The 24,572-nt window shown below is 32.2% G+C and overlaps 1 protein-coding gene across 3 annotated transcripts in view; it reads left to right on the top strand.

Moving 5' to 3' along the window:
• Nucleotides 1–24,572, top strand: part of CDH19 (cadherin 19) — a 362,797-nt gene that overhangs the window by 326,844 nt on the left and 11,381 nt on the right. For all 3 annotated transcript variants that reach the window (XM_055368050.2, XM_019013749.4, XM_055368051.2), the window contains exons 8-9: nt 4,664–4,785; nt 9,818–9,939. In XM_055368050.2, the coding sequence (XP_055224025.1) occupies nt 4,664–4,785; nt 9,818–9,939 (244 nt within the window). The remainder of the gene's footprint in view (nt 1–4,663; nt 4,786–9,817; nt 9,940–24,572) is intronic.

Here is a 24,572-nt window from a genome sequence, read left to right as displayed (position 1 = left end):
CATAAACAAATATGAAAATTCTTTACAATAATAGTAATTTGAGCTATTTGTGAAAAGGTAAGTATATCCTTATCAACTGGAGTGCACCCAGGAATGCAAGGATGTGTCTATATATTAAAATATTTTCATATAAACCACCATATTGACAGATTAAAAAAGAAAAGCCATATAACATCTCAATAGACAAAGAAAAAACATTTGACAATATTCAAAATTAACTTATTATAAAAACTATCAGCACAATCAGCACAATATGAATAGAAGATTCTTAAACAGATACAGAGTATCTACAAAAGAATGCAGCTAATATTATACTTAATTATGGAATATTATGTGCTTTTTTCCTAAGATTGGAAACAAGGTAGGAATGTACTCTTTCACTAGTCCAAATCTATAATATTGGAAGTCCTGGCCATGCAGTAAGTGAGAAAAAGAAATAAAAACATACAAGCTGGAGAGAAATAATATAGTTTGCTTTATTTGCAGATGACTTGATTATTGCCTAGATAATTCCATGAAATTCACAAAAATGCCCAGTAATAAGTGAGTTTATCAAGGCAGAAAGATACAAGATTATTATAAATTAAACTTATATTGACCACAACACCCAGCAATCCCTCTTCCAAGCATTTACCCAGGAATAAAGGAAACTTTGTGTTTTGGGTTGAGTTGTGTCCCAAAGAGACATGTTGAGTCCTAACATCCAGTACACCCGAATGTGGCCTTGTTAAGAAATAGAGTAATTGTGGAGGTAACTAGTTAAGATAAGGTCATACCTGAGCAGGTATGTTTTTAATCCAAAATGACTGGTGTCCTTATAAGAAGACAGACACTGGGAGAGGACTGCCATGTGACAACCGAAGCAGAGATGAGAGCGATGCGTCTACAAGCGGAAGACTAGCAAGGACTGCCAGAAATCACTGGAAGCTAGAAACGGGAAGGAAGGATTCACCCCTACAGGCTTCAAAGGAAGCATGACCCTGTTGCTACTTTGATTTTAATAAATCTAATAGAGTTAATTTATCGTTTTCAGCCACCCAGTTTGTGGTGTTTTGTTGCAGCAGGCCTAGAAAGTGTATTTATTTTGACATGAAAACCTGTATGCAAGCATTTATGGCAGCTTTATACATGATCTCCAATAACTGGAATTGACTCAAATATCCTTCAATAGGTGAGTGGATTAAAAAAAAATGAACAAACAAAAATAAAACCTGTGGTACCTAAACTAAAAAAATATGACAAAGGAAAGGAGGGTGATAAAATTGTTCTGTGTCATTACGTGAAGGCGGACACATGACTATTCTTTTGTCCAAGTTCACAGAATTCTCCAAGATATAGATGAAAATACTAATTAGTGTAAACTCTGGAAAAAAATCAAATAGGACTTTGGAGATATCCCCAAAATTGAAGGCAAACTATTGCAAATGTACTTTATTATATTATAGACAAATAACATAATCAAAAGGAGAGGAATTAGGAAAATACAACCTAAGTAATTTTGGAAGAGAGTATTTCAATTCTAAATCTAGAGAAAAAAATAGCTGTTCAGAAGAAATGTACTCTACATACTGAATATATTTTTTACATGGATACTATTTAGGGATTGCAGTGTTACTCTACATGTTTATTGGGATTGAACACATAAGTAAATATGCTGTAGATAGACTAAGATGCATTATTGTCAAAAGAAATGATTACAAATAAAAAATGAGAAAAGTTACATGAAGGGGTCGCACTGGATTGAAATATGAGGTATGATGCACGAATGCCTTCTTAATATATATACAGACAGAAGGAATTACGTGGAAATAAATATAGATGTGTTTGTACGCGTGGGTATACATACATGTATTTCCTGTTGATGTCTACTCAAAGGACCTAAAAACAATGAAACTCAAGAAGCAATGGGAACTCTTAATACCTAGATCTTGCTTTCTAATACTACTCTCCAATCAAAGATGCTGCAGCTCATCTGATAACTGGAATCCAGAGCTGTTGTAAGGAAACGACAAGATCATCCTGGGGCATCTTGTGGTTCCAGAAAGAAAGTATTCAAAAATGTTAACATTATTCCTCTATGGATACTGAAAATTAGTGGATAAATGTTTGAGAAACCAGAACATTTTAAAATAGTTTCCTGAGATTCTTATGAATTACAGAAGAAAAAAATAGCAATTTTACCCCCGAGAAATGGGGTTGTCATCACCTAATCGAGTTCTCAATGTTAATATCACCATTCATGAGATATGATGAACATCATGTTCCCCTGATATGATAGCCTAAGAAAGTATATCATGTCTGTGTTATTCCTGCCAAAAATATGTAACCTTAGTCTAATCATGAGAAAGCATCAGACAAACCCAAATTGAGAGAAGCTTTATAAAATAATTGACCAATACTCTTCAATAGCATCAAGGTCTTGAGAGACAAGAACATTGAGGAATTGTGGAGGAGACTAAGGACGCAGGAAAATGAAAGGCCATATTGGATTCTACATTGGATTGTAAAAGAAGAATATGAGTGGAAAAAAAAAACCAGTGAAATCCAACTATAGTTTGTAGTTTGATTAATTAAATTATAGTGATTAATTTATTAAAAAGATTAAAGTTTTATATAAGATTTTAACATTAGAAAAAGCTGAGTGAAGAGCATGTAGAAATGCTGTGTGCTATTTTTACAACATTTCTGTAAGTCCAAAATTATTTTAAAATGTTTTTAATTGGACTAGTGGGAAAATTCCAAATTTTAAATTTTGCTGAGGTCATGATGATACATATCTAAATAAGTCAGCTGTTTACATATTTATGAATTTTCTGATGTTTGTCTCCCTAGTTTAAAAATGGGAAAAAAATATATATGTATTTTACATATATGTAAAATTTAACTAAAACTTACCTCAAAGCCAAACAACTTTTGTCCAGTGAAGGTGGAGTGGGGGAAAAGAAAACTTACATAACGAGAATTTGTGGTTCTAAAAGGGGTTAAGAAAAATGATACATATTACACATCACTGCTTATATCACATCCTAGAGGGGCTACATATATTTTTATTTCTGTTTTAATTAATTAATGGGAACTGAACCAATTTATTGTTTATATGGCTCTTCTTCCTAAATTCTAACAGATGTGAATTAAACTATTAAAGACTATAACATCCTATCAAACTTTAAATGGGCTTTATGTGCAATGACATTTTACAGAAATAGGATTAGATGTTTAAATCAAAATAACAACTGTTAAAACACTGTATAATTTTTCCAACAATTCTATTAGGTGTGAAAGTCAACCACTTGGGGATATTTAGGGAAAGTACTTATAAATATTTTAAATGGAGTACAGTTAAAACTGAACTCCCCTAAAGCTTAATTCTTCGTGATTTCTATTGAATCCTTATCTGAATACCAAGCTACAAAGTAGTATAATGTTTTTGGAAATACTTGAACTCAAAATTAAAATATTCTCATCTTTGCCGTATAATTATGGTAAACTTCATTGATATCTTATCAAAGTCTTCAGGAATATACATGCAATGAGAAGCCATTATTGAACCCTAGTTATTATTACTCTTTAATTTTTATTATTAATTGTTTCCACGTAGATGAGACATGCTGAGTATTTCGAAGTCTTCTTTCATTGTGGAGGTGGAGATCATTTTTCAGTTTTTTTTTCCTTGGGAGAAATTTGTAACTTGGCTTTCTTCCATGCACAATCTAAAAGCACATTAGAACTACTATATTTTACTTTTGTTTTATATGTGTGTATATACATAAAACATATACATTATATGTAAATATATAATATAAAATAAATACATGTGATGTAATATATCACATACATATATACATACATATATGATATGTAATATAATAAAACATATGTATCATATATTACATATATTATATATGCACAAAACATATATGTATTATATATTACATATATTCTATATGTAATATAGAATAAAGCATATATGTATTAAATATTACAAATATGTTATATATGTAATAAAATATGTAATGTGTTATAAAATGTAAATATATATCATGTATAATGTATTTTATATATGTTAATATATATGTTTATATATGTTTATATATATGTTTATATATATGTTTATATGTATATGTTTATATATATGTTTTTATATATATATATATATATAAATATTTTGGATTCCTGATTCCAGATTCCAGATTTCAGAAGTCTTTCAGGTTTCCCAAAAGAATTAAAATTCTATCTACTATACAGACTTTACTTGTTATCAAATTTACTTTTTAAACAAACAAAAACATTTGTTAAATATCAAGCCAAGTAGTTGTAGTAAAATGAACAGATTCACAAGCAACACCTGTGACATAGGAAAGAGATCAATACTCGTCTAGGCTGAAGATATATTTTAATTTGATACGAAAAAAAGATTCACAATCATTAATTTTACATTTAGCATCCATCAATTTAAATCTAAAGTCATGCTACATTTTTTTTTCTATCTCCACTGAGTTGAACCTTAAATACAGGAATATACTGTTCTAAAAGTTGTTCGGTATTATATATTGGCTATGTAGAGCATGCATTGAATAAGATGTCTTATTGCTTAAAGAGTATTATCTAACACTGTTATGCAGATAGAATAAAAACATTAAGGTATACTTTCCTTTTGGTTCAGGTATTCTATTACTAGGAGCAAAGTGTTCAATATCGATGATAATGGTACAATCACTACAACTAACTCACTGGATCGTGAAATCAGTGCTTGGTACAACCTAAGTATTACAGCCACAGAAAAATGTAAGTACTCATTTGAAATCCAATACAGTTGTTTGCCATATTTTGTAAATAATTACAAATTTCTATACATGGGGATGAGGCTACTTTAAAATGTTGTTGGAATTATTTAAATGACATTCAATGTAAATGTGTGTACTTGTGTATTTTATTAGTTTTTATTTATATGCTCACCACTAAATACCTTCTAAACTATTTTCTAATTATAACAGTAAATAATTTTTCATACAAGAATAAATTGAGGAAACAACAAAATACAAATGAAATTCACCTGAAATTCTGCTTGTTTATTTAGGTGGATGATTTCGTTTTCCAGTTGTAAATTATTCTGATTTACCACTTGGATATTGTCCTTAAAATCATGAATCTGTTATTCATACAATTATATTTATTAAAGCTTAAAGAAATAAATATAACACAACATAAAATAACAAAGTCATTTCCATTACTTAGTCAATAGATTTAGAATTGTAAAGTATTAAAATTACGAATATAAAATATTCTCAGATGCATCTTTTCTTATAGCTGATTTTACATAGAATTTTAATAATCATGTTTCCTTTCTTCACTCTTTGTTGAGGCAGGGAGCAGATATCTCTCTTTTCCTTACTTTATTAGGCAGATGGCAGGTGATATGGTGGAGTGGAAGGCATCTCCGCATATTATTTGCGATACAATGAACAGTTCTATGGAAACACTGTAGGAGAGCTTGAATCTGGGTTTTCAAGGTTCCATTTAACTAAACCGTAAAAGGAGGCAAATGTTACAATGGAATAAATGCCCGCTGTAACAGAGGAAATGCCAAGGCTTCTCGTGTCAGAAAATGCAAAGATGTTTATTTTAAATGCAGCTTTTATTCATTGTGTATTTCTGAGAACAATTTTTTTTTTTCATTTTAAGGAAAAACTTGTTGGAACAAGCTTTTATAACACTGGATAACAAATTTTCATTTTCTTTTTCTTTCTCTAACATTTAAAAAAATTCTACATCATTAAGCCCATTTTAGATCTATTTGGGGAAAATATGTGTAACTGCCATTTTTTTACTACTATGAAATCAATACTGAACCAAAAATAATTAAGCTTGACCATTTAAGCTTCAATAGCAATATAAACAAACCACCTACTGGTGGAAAACAGGGCATTACATAAAACTGTTTTAAAAATCATCTAGCTGCATTTGCTAACTACCTTGAAAAGCTTTCACCATAGCAATTATACTGATTATAGGAAAGAGATGTTCCATTTTAACATTTTTTTTTCCAGCAAATGAAGTTCGTTGTGCTTAGTCTCTTTTCTGGAAATCTTCCCAAATTAAGCACAATGCTATTTATCAGTATGCCAGCTAAGTGAATAAAACTACTAACTATTTTAAGGTGAAGCTGTGAAGTGTTATATACATTTTGTACAGTAATACCAAAGGTTTAATTTAACTTAATTTCAAGCAAAGTTTAGGAACACAAAGATAAAAACATTATGAATTTCTTATTTTCTGTCAGTTTATTCACAACTGAATTACGTTATACAATTTAATTATTTAAGCAAAAAGATATTCTGTGATGATGTATGTGCTAAAACCATAACAAATATGAACCTTAATTTTCTGGTTAATTTCTTCTTGAAATCTTTAGAAATACCTTTTCATTTTTAAATGTTCCATTAATTTATTTTCATCCTAAATGTCACACAATGGAGAAAAGTCTCAAAATGATAAATACTAATAGTTGCTGTATTTCTTAAAGGCCATGGATGTGTGTGTGTGTGTGTGTGTGTGTGTGTGTGTGTGTAATAAATCCTAGAAATTTTAATTTTTAGTTAATTGAAAATTACAATTTCTATCTTAATTGTAACTGTTATTGTTGGGAAAATTCAATTATAAGCAAAATCTCATCCCAGCCCAGAAAACCTCTCCTCAAAGGTAGAACAGAGAGAAAAATTTTATTACTGGAAAGCATTAAAACACAATGTGATATGCATCGTAGGAAATCTAAGAGATTGCCAAAATGGAAAGAAATCTCACCTTTTTATGTAGTCAAGCAGGTGCAATCCAATATATACATGTTCTCAAGTTAAATGTTATCTAGATATTCAAGTATGAGGACTTAGCACTATTTGTCACATAGAATTCATTCTATATTCACTGGGTAGTTGGAGTGACCGCCTGTATTTATTTGCTAAGTGGTTTTATCCAAAGGACAACTTAACTTTTCATGTCTTTATGACAAGAGGTAGTTCTACAACTTAGAACAAGATCGTTGCTAAAATGAGTCTCCTATCCTTCCCCACATCTAGGATATAGGGATGCTGTATTCCTTGAAGATTACATTTCAAAGAGGTGGTCACCATTACTTGATAAATACAATCCTGGATCCTAAAGCTTCCAAGAAACTTGTTGAACTTTTGAAAGATTTCCATACACTTCAAAGGGACAAAGAAAAAACTTACATACAAAGCTTTTTTTTTCCCCTCTCTCTCTGTCTTTCTGTGTGTGTGTGTGTGTGTGTGTGTGAGTGAGTGTATGAATGCTCTGAGAAAAGGAAGGAAAGAAAAAATATTTTACCTTGCTTTCAACAAGTACAAGGCCTCTGATTTTTAATTCGTTTTGTTCTTTCAAATTATCATTACAAATAGTACATATATTTTAAATAAAAACACTAAGACAAACTAAAGAATCCCACCCCTATACCCTTTAATTGTATGCACCTTTCCTATAGCTTTCTCTTTTTTTTTTTATGAAAAAGAGAGGCCCTGTATGATGACTTAAGCCTGTAATTCCAGAACTTTAGGAGGCCAAGGTGGGTGGATAACCTGGGGTCAGGAGTTTGTGATCACTGTTGCCAACATGGCAAAAGCCTGTCTCTACTAAAAATACGAAAATTAGCCAGTCCTGGTGGCATGTGCCTGTAGTTTCAGCTACTAGGGAGGCTGAGGCAGGAGAATCGCTTGAGCCTAGGAGGTGGAGGTTGCAGTGAGCTGGGATCCTGCCACTGCACTACAGCCTGAGAGAGAGAAAGATTAAAAACAATAAACCTACACAATATAATAGCTGCAACTTACTTTTTTCAGTTCACAAAATACATGTCTGGTTAGTAGATACAACAAAACAATAATATTTAACATTCATTGTTCAGTTATGTACTAAGTACTCTTAATTGCCTTATGTATATTAACCAATTTATGTAATTGCTTCATGTAATTTATGCAATTGCTTTATGTATATGTTTAATCTTAACAACAACCCTATAAGGCAGGTACTACTATCACACCCATTTTTCAGAATGCCAACTGAGGCATTCTGGTTAAGTATTTTTCTCAAATTGAGAAACAAGATTCAAACTCAAGTCATCCAGTTTTAGAGCTCACAATAAAAATGTGTTACATTGACTCTTTTATCTGAGACAGGGTTTCACTCTGTAGCCCAGGCTGGAGTGCAGTAGCCCGATCACAGCTCACTGCTGCCACAACCTTCTGCTCAAGCGATTCTCCCATCTCAGCCTCCCAAGTAGCTGAGACTACAATGTACACTACCACACTCAGCTAATTTTTTTGGATTTTTAGTAGAGACGAGGTCTCACTATATTGCTCAGGCTGCTCTCAAACTCCTGAGTTCAAGTTATCCTCCTGCCTTGGCCTTCCAAAGCGCTGGGATTTAGAGGCGTGAGTTACCATGCTTGGCCAGACTCACACATTTTTAATAAATCCACATAATATAGTTCAGTTGTAATTTATTCTCCCCAATTCTTTTTTGTTTTTCATTTGAGTCGTTTATATAATTTGGATGTGATGCAAATAACTCTGGAATGTATTTAATTGGATCATTTACTCAAATACTGATACCTTAGACTGTAGCTTAAGTTTAACAGATTGGGTCACAGATATGTGTAGTTTAAATTTCATTATCCATTGCTAGAGTCGGTTTACATTGTTATTTTTCAGCACTCAGCTATCACTGGGTGCTGTTTTATCACATATGACAAAAATGGCATGGGCTAAACCATCATTCTTCTTACCTGTGGTGAGAGGCTGTGTGAACATTATGATAACGCGGTGTGTCTCCACTGCAGGCCATTTGGCTCCACACTTCTGCCCCCAATTTCAGCCAGGGCACATTGACAATGTCTGAACACAGTTTGGATTGACACGCTGGGATGGGAGGGATGCTGCAGACATTCGGGGAATAGAAGTCAGGGATGCCGCTAAGTATCCTACAATGCACAGGAGAATCTCCCAAAACTAAGAATTATCCAGTCTAAAATATTAATAGTGACAGCAGTGAGAAAGTCTGCTATAAGATAAATCAAATTTTCTCTCCTGTGAATTCCTAGTTCATACTTTTTTCTGAAATGTATTTTTTATATCAATTTGAAGGATTTAAATGTTTTAACCACAATTTTCTCTCATTATGTTTTTTGGATTTCTTGGCTCACTTAGAAAATCTTCTCAATTCAATGTTTATATAAAAACTTTATTTAGATTTTATTATAACTATTTTACTTTAAAATATATTTAGATTCTAATTATTTGTTTTTAAAAGCTACGCTCTGAATTTCAGTGGTTCACAGAATTTTTTTGTTATAGCACTGCAGCTATAACCTTACACAAGTAATTTAACTGTAATTTTTGAAACTAAATGGTTTATCAATTTTTTATCAGTAAAATTGGGGGGGATAATAATCCATATATTGATCAAAATTAAATGAGTTAATACAAAACTTTAAATGGTTCCTGGACTCTTGCAAGCTCTCCGTATACCCTTATTTTACTTTATCTTTTTACTGCTTTTTCTCATCACTTATTACAGCCCATGGCAAATACAATGCACTCAATAAATGTTGCTTGGTTTGAATATATTGAGCATGGAATTTTTTTCTAGGATCTATTGTTGATAAGTAGGTGAATCATATAGATATCCTGTCCTCAGATTGCTTTTTTCAAGTAAAATAAAAATACACCACGTAGCCTCTAATGTAATTTTAATCCCTTCTAAAGACATATTAAAATATGTTAGATTTTTATTATATATATTCAAATTGCAGACAATATAGAACAGATCTCTTCGATCCCACTGTATGTGCAAGTTCTTAACATCAATGATCATGCTCCTGAGTTCTCTCAATACTATGAGACTTATGTTTGTGAAAATGCAGGCTCTGGTCAGGTAAGGACTCATTATAAATTACAAAGTCTAAAGAATATATCATTGTTTCATAATATGAAATTTCTTCATATATTATACAATATTATTATATAATAGATATCAACATCTTTAATATTCATATATTATAATTTATATAATTATTGTAATTCTATATTATATTATATTAATATATATACAAATTATATATATAAAATAAGCTTTATAATATGTAAATTTTTGTTATGCATTCATCTTATTTTAAAACATCAAAAAATTAATTTTATTCTATTTATATTAATTACATGCTTTTATGTTGTGAGCTTTGTATAATAATATTTTATTTTAATTTTTAAAAGCATACAAATTTCAAGTTTTCTACTTTCAAATTCCTAAAATGTTTTTAAAAATTTGCTAACGATAGTGATTCAGTAGTTTACTTTTATAGTATATTTATTAGTCAGTAGTTCATTTATACTTTGCCAATACAATTAAAAAAAATTAATTCTATAGGTTAGTCACATTTAAGGTTTTTTTTTTTTATTCATCATGCAGGTAAAGGTAAAATGAGACATAAACATAAACATATGGAGGGAAAATACGCCAGAATGTTTTTTCGTAGCGTTTAATTGCTATACCAGGTATAGCAACACAAATAAAACTGAGTTTTGTACAAATTACTAGATATGTAAACACTTATGAGAACATACTCATTTTGAAATACATTATCATTCCTTCACAATTTATTTCACACACTTTCTTATCTGCTGCTCACTTTTTTATTTGTAAAATGTGAAACTTAAATTAGAATGTTATTTGTGTACTTCTAAGCTCTGGTACATAATAAACTAATATAATTATCAGGTTTCTTAGAGCACATAGAAGACTGTTAAATACCATAAGCTGTTTTTCTTTAAAAAATGTCCACTAATGTTCAAAAATTTTACAGTCTAGATTTCATGATACTAAATAGTTATACAGATACTATCAACTCAATTATTCTAAGTAGCTTTGAATTTATCAACAAAGCTAGTCAGGGACCATTTGGATTTTACAGAAGCAGAAATTATATTTCTCTTTCAATAAATGTTAGTAACCAAAGTTATGTTTGATCAATTTCCTACTATGCTGAGGAATATGCATATCTTAAGAAATAGGTACATCTTAACTGTTACTGATTATTAAACTGCAACATAGTGAAAATTGTCAATATTTCTTGAAATGACTGTGAATTTCATTAAGCTATGTGTATTTTTTAATGTGATTTCACTGGAAATAATGATCAAATCTTGCCTATAAATATTTTCCGAAATGTTTTTGAAAACAGTAATAGAATTGTTATAAATATACAAATGACTTTAAAAATTTAAAGCACTCATTTCTAATGGGTTAGAACCCAAGGATTTGGGAAAGTAAAAGGTGGATATAAAAATTTCAGAGGCTCTCTATTGTGTTGCACTTGCCCTAGAACCAAAATTGAACTATTTTAGAAATGTATGGACGTACAGTATAGGGTAGAAGAGATCACAAAAACAGAATGAACATGAACTTGGACCCATGGCTCCTGCAGAAATTCAGCTTAGACATTTTTCTTCAAACGTGGTACTATAAGTAGATTATATATTTAGAAATTGGACATATCTAATGTTCTCAAGAATTTCAAACACATCTGATTACTTAGACATATTGACAAATATAATAAGCAACTTTTAAATAATAACATGTAAATCTAATAAATGATACTTTAAATGTGGCACACCAGTTTTCTTAAAATACAAATAATTTTTGAAATGATGAATTTTATAATTTTCTAATAAATTATTAAATTTACATATTAGATGTAACGTATTTCTAGAATTATAAATAAAATTATGGTTTATATTTATTATAATTATATTTCATATTTCTAGTACTAGTATAGTAAATTATTTCATTCATTTCATGTACATATGAAGTGTACATATGAATGTATTTAGATTATCCATTTATTAGATAGCCTGTTTTAAGCCTAAAGAAATAGGTTTAATTTACTGCATCTTCTATACACCTATTTCTGTAAATGTCCCATGTGGTAAGTATGTTAATTGGACAAAGTTCTGTTTTTTATATATGTATATACACACACACACACACACACACATATATATATATATATATATATATATATATATATATAGATGGAGCTTTGCTCTCATTGCCCAGGCTGGAGTGAAGTGGCGTGATCTTGGCTCACTGTAACCTCCCTGTCTCAGGTTCAAGCGATTGATTCTCCTGTCTCAGCCTCCCGGATAGTGGAGATGACAGGCGCACGCCACCACACCCGGCTAAATTTTTTTTGTATTTTTAGTAGAGATGGGTTTTTGCCATGTTGGGCAGGCTGCTCTCAAACTCCTGACCTCGTGATCTGCCTGCCTCGGACTCCCAAAGTGCTAAGATTACAGGCGTAAGCCACCACACCTGGCCGTTTCTGTTTAATATTTTCGTATTTTCCTCAATATATTACTAGATTTATGACAGCAGAGATTCTTGGTGATTTTATTCCATAGTTATATATGTATGCACATATAGTGATTATAATATGAAAAGTATTCAATTAATATGCTTTCAGAAAAATATATTTCACATGCAACCTGGAAAAACAATTTTGTATGTTTTGTAAATATGAAAAAATAAGCAAAAATGACAATACTAACCACATGGATATAGTTCAAAATAGAATTACTAAGTAGTATTTTTTAGTTATACTAAAAAACTTAATATAATTGTATACCTGAGTGCACCAATATATAATAGATATTTAAAAAATTTTATTTGTAATTCATTCAATATTTAAGCTTGCCATACACATATACATACACACACACACACACACACACACACATATATATATACATATTTATATATTCAGTAATAAAACTAATTCTTGGAAACTAGCCCTGATTTTGAAGTTATCTTTATAACACTTATTCAAATATTACTGGACATGTATCCTCAATGAAAATAGAAATGAAACTAAAAGATGGTGTGCCAGTCTGTTTTATATATTTTTCAAAGTTGATGTAATACTTTGAGTAACACAATTTTAAAAAAGAATGATGAAATAGTGAAGATTTATTTCATTATTGTCATTCTTCACACAAACTTTCATTACACAATCTTTCAAATTACATGTCTTTTAAATATATATGTGGAAAAAACTTATGCACAATGATGAAATAATTCTTTGGATGATGACGTGTCATGAAAATGTTTAAGACAAGTATCTTGATAATATTCAAGGCATTTAAAACCACCATGTTACAAGTTCCATAATGTATCCTAGATTTATAAAAGTGTCTACATACCCACATAGTCATTGAAGATATAATTTTTAAATTTGAAATAAGTTAATATTTGTTTATTCTTTGAAGTACCTCTATAACAACCACAAAAATGAAATACCATTATCTACAAACAGGTAGAACTGATCCAAAGGAAACTCAAATGCTAATGTTTATTGCAATGTACTGTAAAAGTATTCTCAGTCTTAAACTCTACTGAGGAAGAGAAATATCTATTGGGTGCAATGTCATAGAGTTTCCTTGTGCCCTGCTTAAAGTATAAATGTAAAGCTTTATGGAAAAACTATGAAATAAAATACTTTTTATAAATGTACATATATGTATACTATGCTTAAAAAGTTTAGGTAACTTAGGGAACTTTCTCAACATCATATAATGTAGCAATAGGTAAGCCAGAATTAAAATTTATGTCTGTCTCCAAGAATGATAGTGATTTTTACCCCATATTCCATGCTAATCATAAAGACTAGCTCTCTTTAGATTATGCACACAATTAAAAATATGAAAAACAAGTTTTTCTGTTTCTCTATTCAGAAAGAATGCTATTTATGATTTTAAGGGCAAAAATAAAAGGAAGGCCAATTTGACTGATTCCAAACTCCTTCCTGGGATATGCACTCTTCAAACTCAAAACAAGGGACATTGGTCAGCCCTATTTTACAATTTCCCTTAAGGAGAGTGTCACACATCATGAAATAATTATTTTGGAACATGCAGATGTCGCTGTCAAATTCTGGAAGTCTGTCTCAGTCCTATAAGCATCTGAAAGAATGATATATGACTACCTATCATGTTCCTCCATTTAAATCCAAGGAGAAGCCAACAATTTCCTCTCACCCTGCTGTATACATGATAGTTTACAAATTGAAATCAGTGGACACATGGTTTGTGGGCTGTCAATGTGTATAACATTATAGTAGATACTTTCTCATATATTAAGATGCCTTGTTTTAATAATCCAGGAATTATGGCTATCACAAGCACAAGACTGTTGTGTTTCCTCCAGTGTTGATCATAGAGTCAGACTGACTTGGGTTGAGGTTTCTGATTTGAAATTCACTGGGTAGGTTTTTGTTAATACAATTAAAACCAAACACCTAACATTAATATATGCCTCCCAAAGTGCCACTAAAATCTTTTTAAAGTGCTGTTAATCTCTTCCTCCTTCCTAGAAGTGAAATATTAATGTATGAACACTAAAACCAATGAAGCAATCTCTAAAAAAAAATGCTTTCAAAGTTAATAAGGCATAGCTCATGTAACTGAAATGGTGTACATATGAACCATAATTATTTTAATGCACTATCTATGTACAAGTAGTTTTTAAAAATTATTACAAAGGGTAGTAAAAGTTATTTGATTAGGTTCACCATAATATTAACAATAATATTAAGTGGTGCTGATAAGGAAACTCTGAAGAGCATTCTATTTAGAAGTAAATAGAGAAAATGTTTAAACATAAGGAACAGTTAATCACCAAAAGAAGGAAATGTCTACACCATTAGGACACAAATTGTTAAATATATGTGTCAGATAAATTAAATAATGTAAATTCTGGATGAAGCCAAGAGAAAATCCAGAACCAATAAATACTTTCTTAGATTTCAAGCAGGGAACTTGGTGGCACAAACGAAATGGAAAAAACACTTTGACAACTCTCCACCTTAGAATGAGAAAATGATAGTAAAGAGAAAGGTGGCACCTTCTTTGATATAATCTCAGCCTGAGATCCCTGAAAGGAAATTGCTAAAAATAAAATTGGGGCAGAATAAAACATGAAGGACACACAATTTAGAGAATGTTGGTAAGAAATAAAAAGCTTCATTATACCAGAAACTAAAAGAAGAGTATGTGCGTAGGGTGATAGACTCGGCATGGATTTGTTTCTATTAAGAAACCCAAAACGAAGTTCACTGTTTCCACTTCCCTAGAGTACTCTTTATTTTTATTTTTTAAAATATTTTAATTAAAAAAATACAGATAGTACATATTTATGGTGCATGATGATGTTTATATATATATACACAAACATACACGCATACATTGTGAAATGGCTAAATCAAGTTAATTAACATATGCATTACCTACATACTTGTTTTTTGTGGAGAGAACACTTAAAATCTACTCTCAGAAATTTTGAAGTATACAATATGTTGTTATTAACCATAGTCAATTGTTATTAACTATATACAATCGAACTCTTAAACTTATTTTTCTTGTCTAACTGAAACTTTGTTCTTTGTCCACACTACTCTTTAAAAAGGACCAGGCTTCTTCAAAGTTCCAAAGCAGCAGCACAATAATTGTTTTAAAAAATATTTACAGGTGTCCATGCATGTGTGCACACACACACGCACAAGTGAGGAAAAAAATAAAAATAAAGAAAAAAATAAGGTATCTAAATCACAAAAGGAATTATAAAAAGGACAAAGAATGTTTAGAAAAGTAGATCCTCACACATTCATGTCAGTTTCTGTGTACTTTAGACAACATGTTAGTCTTTGATTGCTTACATGGTTTCTGGTACAGCAATATGTTCTGGGCTCTGCCACTGATCAATTTATTGCTTCGTGGTGCACATTCATGCCTCAATACCTGCTTAACAAGGTCCTGCGCTGTGCACAGGAATTGCGCTCCCCAACCCCCCGCCCCGCCCCGCCCCCACCCCCGGAGAGCTTTTCTCCTTTACGGTGAGTGCAAGGTTGAGCCTTGTCAGTAGAGGGCTATGGATGAACATTGCAGGAGAAGACTTCTCTTCCTAGATCCAGTACGTGGCATCTTTGCTTTTCCCTTTGTCATACTGCATGATCAGCTCTCTGGACGTGTGGGGATTTGTGTGGTGCTTTGCCCCAGACACACATACAGACCCTAATGTACCAAATGTACAGGCACTTGGCAACCAGCAACTGCAGCCTGGGCTCATGACAACTGCCTTGAGACACCCCCCCCCCCCACTCCCCCCACCCCCCCCACCCCCCCCCCCACCACCGAGTGTAAACACTGTGCTCCAGACCTGGCAACGCAGTGCGCGCCAAGTCCTGCATATTTATCCTCCAGCCCACTGGTACCCTGGAGGGTTGTTTCTTCTTTCCTGAAGAATGTGGGTTAGAATGTGAACCCAGGCAACCTGTGAACATCTTCCACAGGGTATGCTGCAGCTGCACCTCCTCCAAGGAGGGCTGAAGCTGGTCCCAGGGAGAAGGCTTTCCGCCCACGCTTGTCTGTCCTCTGATATTTTCTCAGAGCGTCAGGATACCCTTTAGAGTTCTCCTTACATCTTAATGATTGCTCTGATATTATAGCTTAGAATTCTATTAGAATTCCTCGTTTCAGATGATCATGTGGTTTTGTCCCTCTGTTGGACCCAGGCTGATACCGAGCCAGGCCTTTCACATTTCCTGTCCTAGATACGGAATCAGTCATTTCCCAAGATTCTGTGATCTGTTAGTGAGGAATTGCAGAAAATACAGATGGAATTGTCAGTAAATAAAATTGGAAAACCTGTCCAATTAATTCCTATGCTTTCTCTTTCATTTTTAATAATGATAGACAGTATTAAAACTTCATCTCATTTTTTTGTGATTTTTATTTTTTTCAACTATTTTTAATTAGTATAAATATTTATAAATTAATGTTTTAGGAAAAGGTATCAATTTTTCAGAGGGTTTTTTTAATTGTAACTATTAAAAATAATTTATAGGTAAACATTATTTCTATCAAATTGCTACAATCTTACATATAGTTCAACATTAGTTTCCAGATATCCCTATAGAAAGTTGTTAAATAATTTTTTTAAGGCCAAAATATTTTAAATGTCTAATAAATACATAAATCCTAGGAATAGCACAGAACTCTTTAAGCTTAAATGTGTTCGAATTAATATGAAACATATTAAAAACTATACCAAAAAGAAGAAAAAATATATATAATAAAATATATTATATTTAAAAGAAAAAGGATAAAAAATCAAATTGTATAAAAAAATGTTTGAAAGCTGTGTAAAACATTAATAATCGTTTCTATTACAAATAACTGGCCAGGCACGGTGGCTTACAACCTGTTATCCCAACACTTGGGGAGGCCAAGGCAGGTGGATCAGCTGAGGTCAGGGGTTCGAAACCAGCCTGGCCAACATGGCGCAACCCCGTCTCTACTAAAAATGCGAAATTAGTCGGGCGTAGTGGCGACTGCTTGTAAACCCAGCTGCTTAGGAGGCTGAGGCAGGAGAATCACTTGAACTTGGGAGGTGGAGGTTGCAGTGAGCCGACATCACGCCATTGCACTCCAGCCTGGGTAACAAGAGTGAAACTGTCTCAAAACAAAACTACGCCTGGCTGGGTGGCTCACACCTGTAAACCCAGTACTTCGGGAGGCTGAGGCGGGCGGATCAGGAGGTCAGGAGATCGAGACCATTCTGGCTAACACGGTGAACCCCAGTCTCTACTAAAAATACAAAAAAATTGCCGGGCATGGTGGCGGGCGCCTGTAGTACCAGCTATTCAGGAGGCTGAGGCAGGAGAATGGCGTGAACCCGGGAGGCGGAGCTTGCAGTGAGCCGAGATCGCGCCACTGCACTCCAGCCTGGGCAACAGAGCGAAACTCCATCTCAAAACAACAACAACAACAACAACAACAACAACAACAACAACAACAACAACAACAAAACAGAACAAGTAACTACATAAACCCTGTAACTTTTTGGCAGACTAATACATTTTAATTAAAAATAAAGGCAGGCAGGGGGTGATGGCTGACACCTGTTATCCCAGCACTTTGGGAGGCCGAAGTAAGAGCAGCACTCAAGTCCAGGAGTTCAAGACCAGCCTTTCTGGACTGGACTTTCACACAGTGAAATTCCGTCTCTACATTTTTTTTTCTTTTAATTAGCTGGGCATGGTGATTAATGCCTGTAGAACCAGCTACCAAGGATGCTGAGGAGGGAGGATTACTTGAGCTCAGGAGTTCAAAGCTGCAATGATCTATGATTGCATCATTGCAGTCTAGCCTGGGCAGAGTGAGGACATGTCTCAAAAACAAACAAACAAACAAAATAAATAAATAAATAAAGGCCAGAGATAAGTGAGAAGATAATTATTTACAAAATCCTGAAGAAGTCATTCTGTCCTCAATATGCAAGAATATTTGCTGGTTGATAAGAAATGTTCTTTATAAAAGTTAGTACCTCGTGTTTATGTAGTAAATGACTTAATGTAAATACCGTGGGTGACTTTGCCAATGAAGAAATTTCCAAGCACTCTGTATCCATTACAGGTGACATATTTATCATTCTGAATGTTTTAACCAGGTAAGAGTACTGTTGAAGCTTTCCCAAATTATTTTCCATAATATGCATTCATAGAAATTAACATTTAAAAAATTTATCAAATCCAGAAACCACATTCTATTTATTACTAATATTAATAGAAAGTGAACATTTTTAGTAAATTGATTCATAGATTGGTTTGATGAATTACTTGTGTGTGTAGAAATTTCAGCAAGTATGTAAAAATGTATATAAAATGAAATTATATATTTTGAGTATAAAGAAAATTTTATTTAAGAATAATAACCAAAGTAAAGGGTGTTTTGGGACACCATTTGTCTAATAAAGCACCTTAAAACTAATAAAAAGAAAAGTGATCTTTCAAAGTACCTCCTAGATTAATAAAACAACCAGATTAATATCTTGAAGTAACACTATTTAAGGCAATAAGATTACATAACAATCAATAAATCATCCTACACGAGCAACGTTTTCTTGTATTACCTTTATTTTAACATCAAGGTTATCAGACTATCAGACTTGAAGACTTGTATTGAAAAATAATTAAAGGAAAATTCTTTGAATTGTAAAACTTGTTTTTTAAAGTTTGTGATGTGATTATAAGGTTGTCCATGAAATTTGCTGGTTCACTTTTTTTATAATGCAAATCTATGAATAGGTAGAATGGATAAAATATAGAATTTTAAAACAATATAAAATTCTCCAAATGTGTTTCAATGAAGATATACAGATCTTAAAATTATGCTTTACAATATTTTCTTTGTTCTTTTCAGTTATACAATAACTGAAATTAACTCAAAAAAAGAAAAAAATTATACTATATTTTCTTTACTCTTTTGAAAAAAAATTCCTTATCTCCAAAAATAATTGGTAACTTTTTCATGATGGATTTATTTGTATATTTTGGAGATTGCTTAGATGTGCTACAGCATCAGAAAACTGAAAAAAAAAAAAACCAGCTATTTTCTTCCAGCTAGTTATCATTCTTGGCCCCAGGATGGCCAGAGTTTAAAAAAGATAGGCGTTTAATAACTGAGGCTGCTCTATTTCTCTTTCGATTGGAACTGTCTATCACATTTCTCACTTTTTTGTTTGTTTGTTTGTTTTTTGTTTGAGACAGAGTCTGGCTGTGTCACCCAGGCTGGAGTGCAGTAGTGCAATCTCGGCTCACTGCAACCTCTGCCTCCCGAGTTCAAGCGATTCTCCTGCCTCAGCCTCCCGAGTAGCTGGGACTACAGGCGCATGCCACCACACCTGGCTAATTTTTTATAGTTTTAGCAGAGATGGGGTTTCACCATATTAGCCAGGATGGTCTCCATCTCCTGACCTCGTGATCCGCCTGCCTCGGCCACCCAAAGTACTGGGATTACAGGTGTGCGCCATCACACCTGACCCTCATTTACTCTTAAGCAATACATAGCACACAGCTTTCCAATGATAGCTGAGTGCATCTTTTTGGATTTGCCTCTTTTACCCTTTGAGAAAAATGAGCAGGATAGCAAAATAAGTGTTGTTCTTTTTATGTATTATTTAAATGTCTTTTGTTTTTTGTTTCTTTGTTAGGTTTTGTTTTGTCCCATGTTTTTGAAAGGCAAAGTGGTTCTTTAGAGAGGATTGCAATAAACATTTGTTTTCTAGTGTTAAGTTCCTGGAATTTCTGATTGGTATTCTTGATTATTGTCTAAAAATCACATGTATAGGAAACCATGAGGTGTAATTCAAATATGTTTCCCCTTATGTGAGAATGAAACATCAAAAACAACAAGCTAAAATAACAAAAAGATTACACAGTGCAATAGCTGAAGATCTCTATCACTCATCCACACTTCCCCAATTAGATGATAATATCCTAACCATGCTGAATACTAATCTCCTCATTTCAAAAATAATAAGACAGCTTCTCCTCTACAATCTCTATCTTCTAAGGATTTTGTAAAGATAAAAAACAAATAAGAAAGAAGGTAAAAGAGGACTGTGGTACAAGTAGTTTTGTTAATATTAACAGTGACAATTAAGGGTCATGTCATACATTATAAGTTCTTAACATGGAGTTCATTCTCTTCTAAAGAGATTTGAATTAGCTATATGGTGTCTATGTACACTTGATATTGCACAGAAACAACATCGTCAATGTCTGTTGGAGATGAGAGTGGAGCAGGTTAATAATGTCGTTCATCAGATGTTTAGGGGAGTCGAATTAACAAAGTAAAAAGCAAAAGTTAAGAACTCCACTATAAACGTATTATAGAGGTTGATTTTTTTGTTTCGTCATCATACGCATGTGATATTAATAATATACTACATACTACAGGTACATAAGTATATACCTGTACTACAGGTATATAATAATGTACTACAGGTATGTAATAATGTACTACAGGTACATAAGATGTAACCATTGGTTTAGCTGAGTGAAGTGTCTGAGAGACTGCATGCACAGGTTTTACATTTTCTTGTGAATCTATAATCATTTCAAAATGCAGGTTTTTAAAAAAAGTCATTAGACTGGAATGAAATAAAATGAAATAATGTAAGAAAAATAGAAAAGAGGATTAAAACAATTATGCTTAATAATACTGAGACTATGTCACAGAGAAGTTTCTAAGGAATATTTTCGGTCAAGAGATTTGTATAGTTGAGTTTCAAAGTTACAGTTAATTTTCATGTTATTTAAACTTTCCTAAAAATAATAAAAAGTTAACAATATACAATGCTTTGAAATCTGTAAATATTTTACATATCAAGTCAAAGGAACTAAATGATACACATAAAAATTATATACACAAACTTTTCATTTGATGCTAAGAAACCCTCAGATAAAAGTAAACCTAGGTGGGACACAGTGGCTCACGTGTGTAATCCCAGCACTTTGGGAGGCCGAGGCGAGAGGATCACCTGAGGTCAGAAGTTTGAGACCAGCCTGGCCAACATGGTGAAACACCATCTCTACTGAAACTACAAAAATTAGCTGGGCGTGGTGGTGGGCACCTGTAATCCCAGCTACTCAGGAGGCTGAGGCAGGAGAATCGCTTGAACCTGGGAGGAAGAAGTTGTAGTGAGCCGAGATCGCACCGTTGCACTCAAGCCTGAGTGACAAGAGTGAAACTCCATCTCAAAAATAAATAAATAAATAACGAATAAGAATAATAAACCTAAATCCTAGGTAATAAATATAAGACTTCAAAAGGCACACATAATACGTATAATAATGATAAAATATAGTCCTCAATCGATAATCAAAACTTTATGTAATATTGAAACTGATAGGGTAATATAATTTAAAACAGTAATAAGAAATCAATGCCTTCTCTTACACTATTATTTCTTGGAGTTCTAAAGCCAAATTTCATACAATATATAAAATACATATAAAATAAAGTCACTGAAAAAAAGAAAAATTATTTGAAAATATGAGTATGTAATGCAGTGCTTCCAAATAAATGATAGAATTGTAAATTTTCCTGTAGCCACGTTTAAAAATATAAAAAACACCCAGATAATGTTAATTTTAATAATGTTTATTTGATATAATATATCCAAAATATCATCTTCACATACTTTTAATTAAAATCATTAACAGAATATTAAATATTTTATACATATTTTTAATTCATGAAGATGATTCTTGTCTCATTTCCCACATGCTCAAACAGCCAGAGACAATGGCAGGTAAATTGACTAATCCTGGAAGTAGGTTTCATTGTGACTTGCCATGAAGGTAAGGAAACAGATACAAATGTATTGCTTGCTCCAAATCTTTGTGTACAAGAGTTGCATCTTAAACTAGCTGTCCATCAATTGCATGTTTAATAAGAACCATCTCTTTGGTTTGAAGAATGTGAGTATTGGGCTTATTTTTGGCTCAGGATAATTAATCTGGAATGATATCTTAGTAAACTGGCCCATGTGTGACTTTTTCTTAAAAAAAGACATAGTGCATAATGATTAATAGCAGGCAAACGATTATCTTTATTCTCCTGATTATCTTGAAAGTCAAATAGTGATTATAGTTTCATAAAATAACTAAATTGGAACTTATGAAACTTCCATTAGTAGGTCATCTTTAATCTACAAAATATTAATTTCATACATTTATACCTAATGTATGATATCTTTGCCTTCATTAATTTTCTTGATATTCTTTGCTTAGGATCACACTTTTTTCCTCAATTCATATTTTTATTCGAGTATTAGCTCATTGGCTCTACTCTTACCCTAGAAAATTTTCCCTTTCTCCCATATCAAAACACATTATTTTCTTCTATTTTTAACCATTATTTTTGGTCCTTATTCTACAAAATTATATTACTTATTTCTCTGTCACTAACTTTTATGAGACATATTTTTACTTGCTTTTGGAATTGCATGTCTTTTATGGTATCATCTTGTATGTAAATCTGGTAGGACAAGAACAAGTCTAGGATATGAACAATATGTCCTAGAGGGCTACACTTACTACTCATATTTCACATTGCCTATGACATCAGCTTACATTCTAATTCTGGCCCAGCCAATTTACTTACCTAAGACACTTAGCTTATATGAAGCTTAATATAAACATTTATAACATGGGAACAATAATAGGATTTATTCCAAAGACCATTGTGAAGATTATCTAAAATAATGTATAGTACAGATCCTGGCCCATAGGTAAGTTCTTATTAAATTGTAGTTACTTTACAATTCTTGGGGCTTACACGATGTATTTCCATTGTAGCTTTCAATGCACTGTATATAGATGATTGAATGTACTGCGTCAGAAATAAATTGGCCAAAATTCTATGTAGAGAGCAAAAAGAATATTAAAAATCTGAGCTTTCAGAATTGGTCATAATTTGGAGTTATTTTCATTTTCTCTTTTCCCAATCTCTCAAGCCATGGCTGTTCTTGGTATATACTTTTACCTTTTAATTTATCTTTACTCCTTTCATAAATGTATAAGGTCAACGATAGTTCCCAGATAAAGAGATGTAAGTAAATAGCAACCAATACAACATATAGAAGTTTTTCTTATAATTTTATTTTAAAATGAAAATGAAAACCTTTCCACTGGTATATTTAAAGGAAAAATAAATATCCTCCATCAAAACTTATTAGCATATTAATGTGGCCCCTTTATTAGTGATATGTGTTTATTTTTAAGTGTACCTGTTCAAGGTAACTTCAATAAAATTCATAATACTTGATATATGACTCATTTTATGTCTGTGTCTTCCTATTTTTATAAAGTAATTATGAAAGCCAGTAAAACATATCTTATTGGAAGCCCAACTTACAAAGCAAATAAAAGTGGAGACATGTTCATTTAAAAGGGGGCAGACTGTTGAAATCTTGCTCATTCAGTTTCCTGTACATATGTATAAGGTATTTTGATTTATTAAAAATCTTTTGAAATACATACAGTATATCTCCAGTCTTCTTAAGTCTTCATTCCCAAAGGGAGACATTTGCAACATTTACTCAGATGCTCATGTTTAATACAGAACATCAGGTAGTAAAATAAAATATTCCTTATCTGAACACTGTAGCCACATATGCCAGCAAGATAAACATGAATTCTATACTTTGTTATCAATCTTATTTCAGCAAATGTGCATATAAAGATATCCATATGCCTATTACTAACAATATTCAGGACACCATGATATGCAAAAACTCAACAAGAGAATATTTTCATGAGGAACACATAACAGACATAGGAACACATAATAGTTTGTCGTGTGACAAACTCTCTGACAAGCCAAGACCTATAATCCTGAAAATGAACCCTGAAGGTTAAGTATTAGTATTTTTATTTTTCAAGGTTAAAAACTTGTAAATGGCAAAGCCAGGATTCAGAATATTGGGCTTCCAAGCCCCTGCCCACTACCCAGCCTATACAAAATCCTGTAATATTCTAAAATGAAGGCTTTACCTTAACACAAATCAATATCCACATGTATAATTATAAGCATGGATTGAATAAAATGTGTTTTGTTAAATTACTTAACACTAAATGAATATTATTTATTAGTAATGTGTAATGAGTTAAA

Source organism: Gorilla gorilla, chromosome 17, assembly GCF_029281585.2.
Source record: "Gorilla gorilla gorilla isolate KB3781 chromosome 17, NHGRI_mGorGor1-v2.1_pri, whole genome shotgun sequence".
Taxonomy (NCBI): domain Eukaryota; kingdom Metazoa; phylum Chordata; class Mammalia; order Primates; family Hominidae; genus Gorilla; species Gorilla gorilla.
This window is presented reverse-complemented; position numbering and strand designations above follow the sequence as displayed.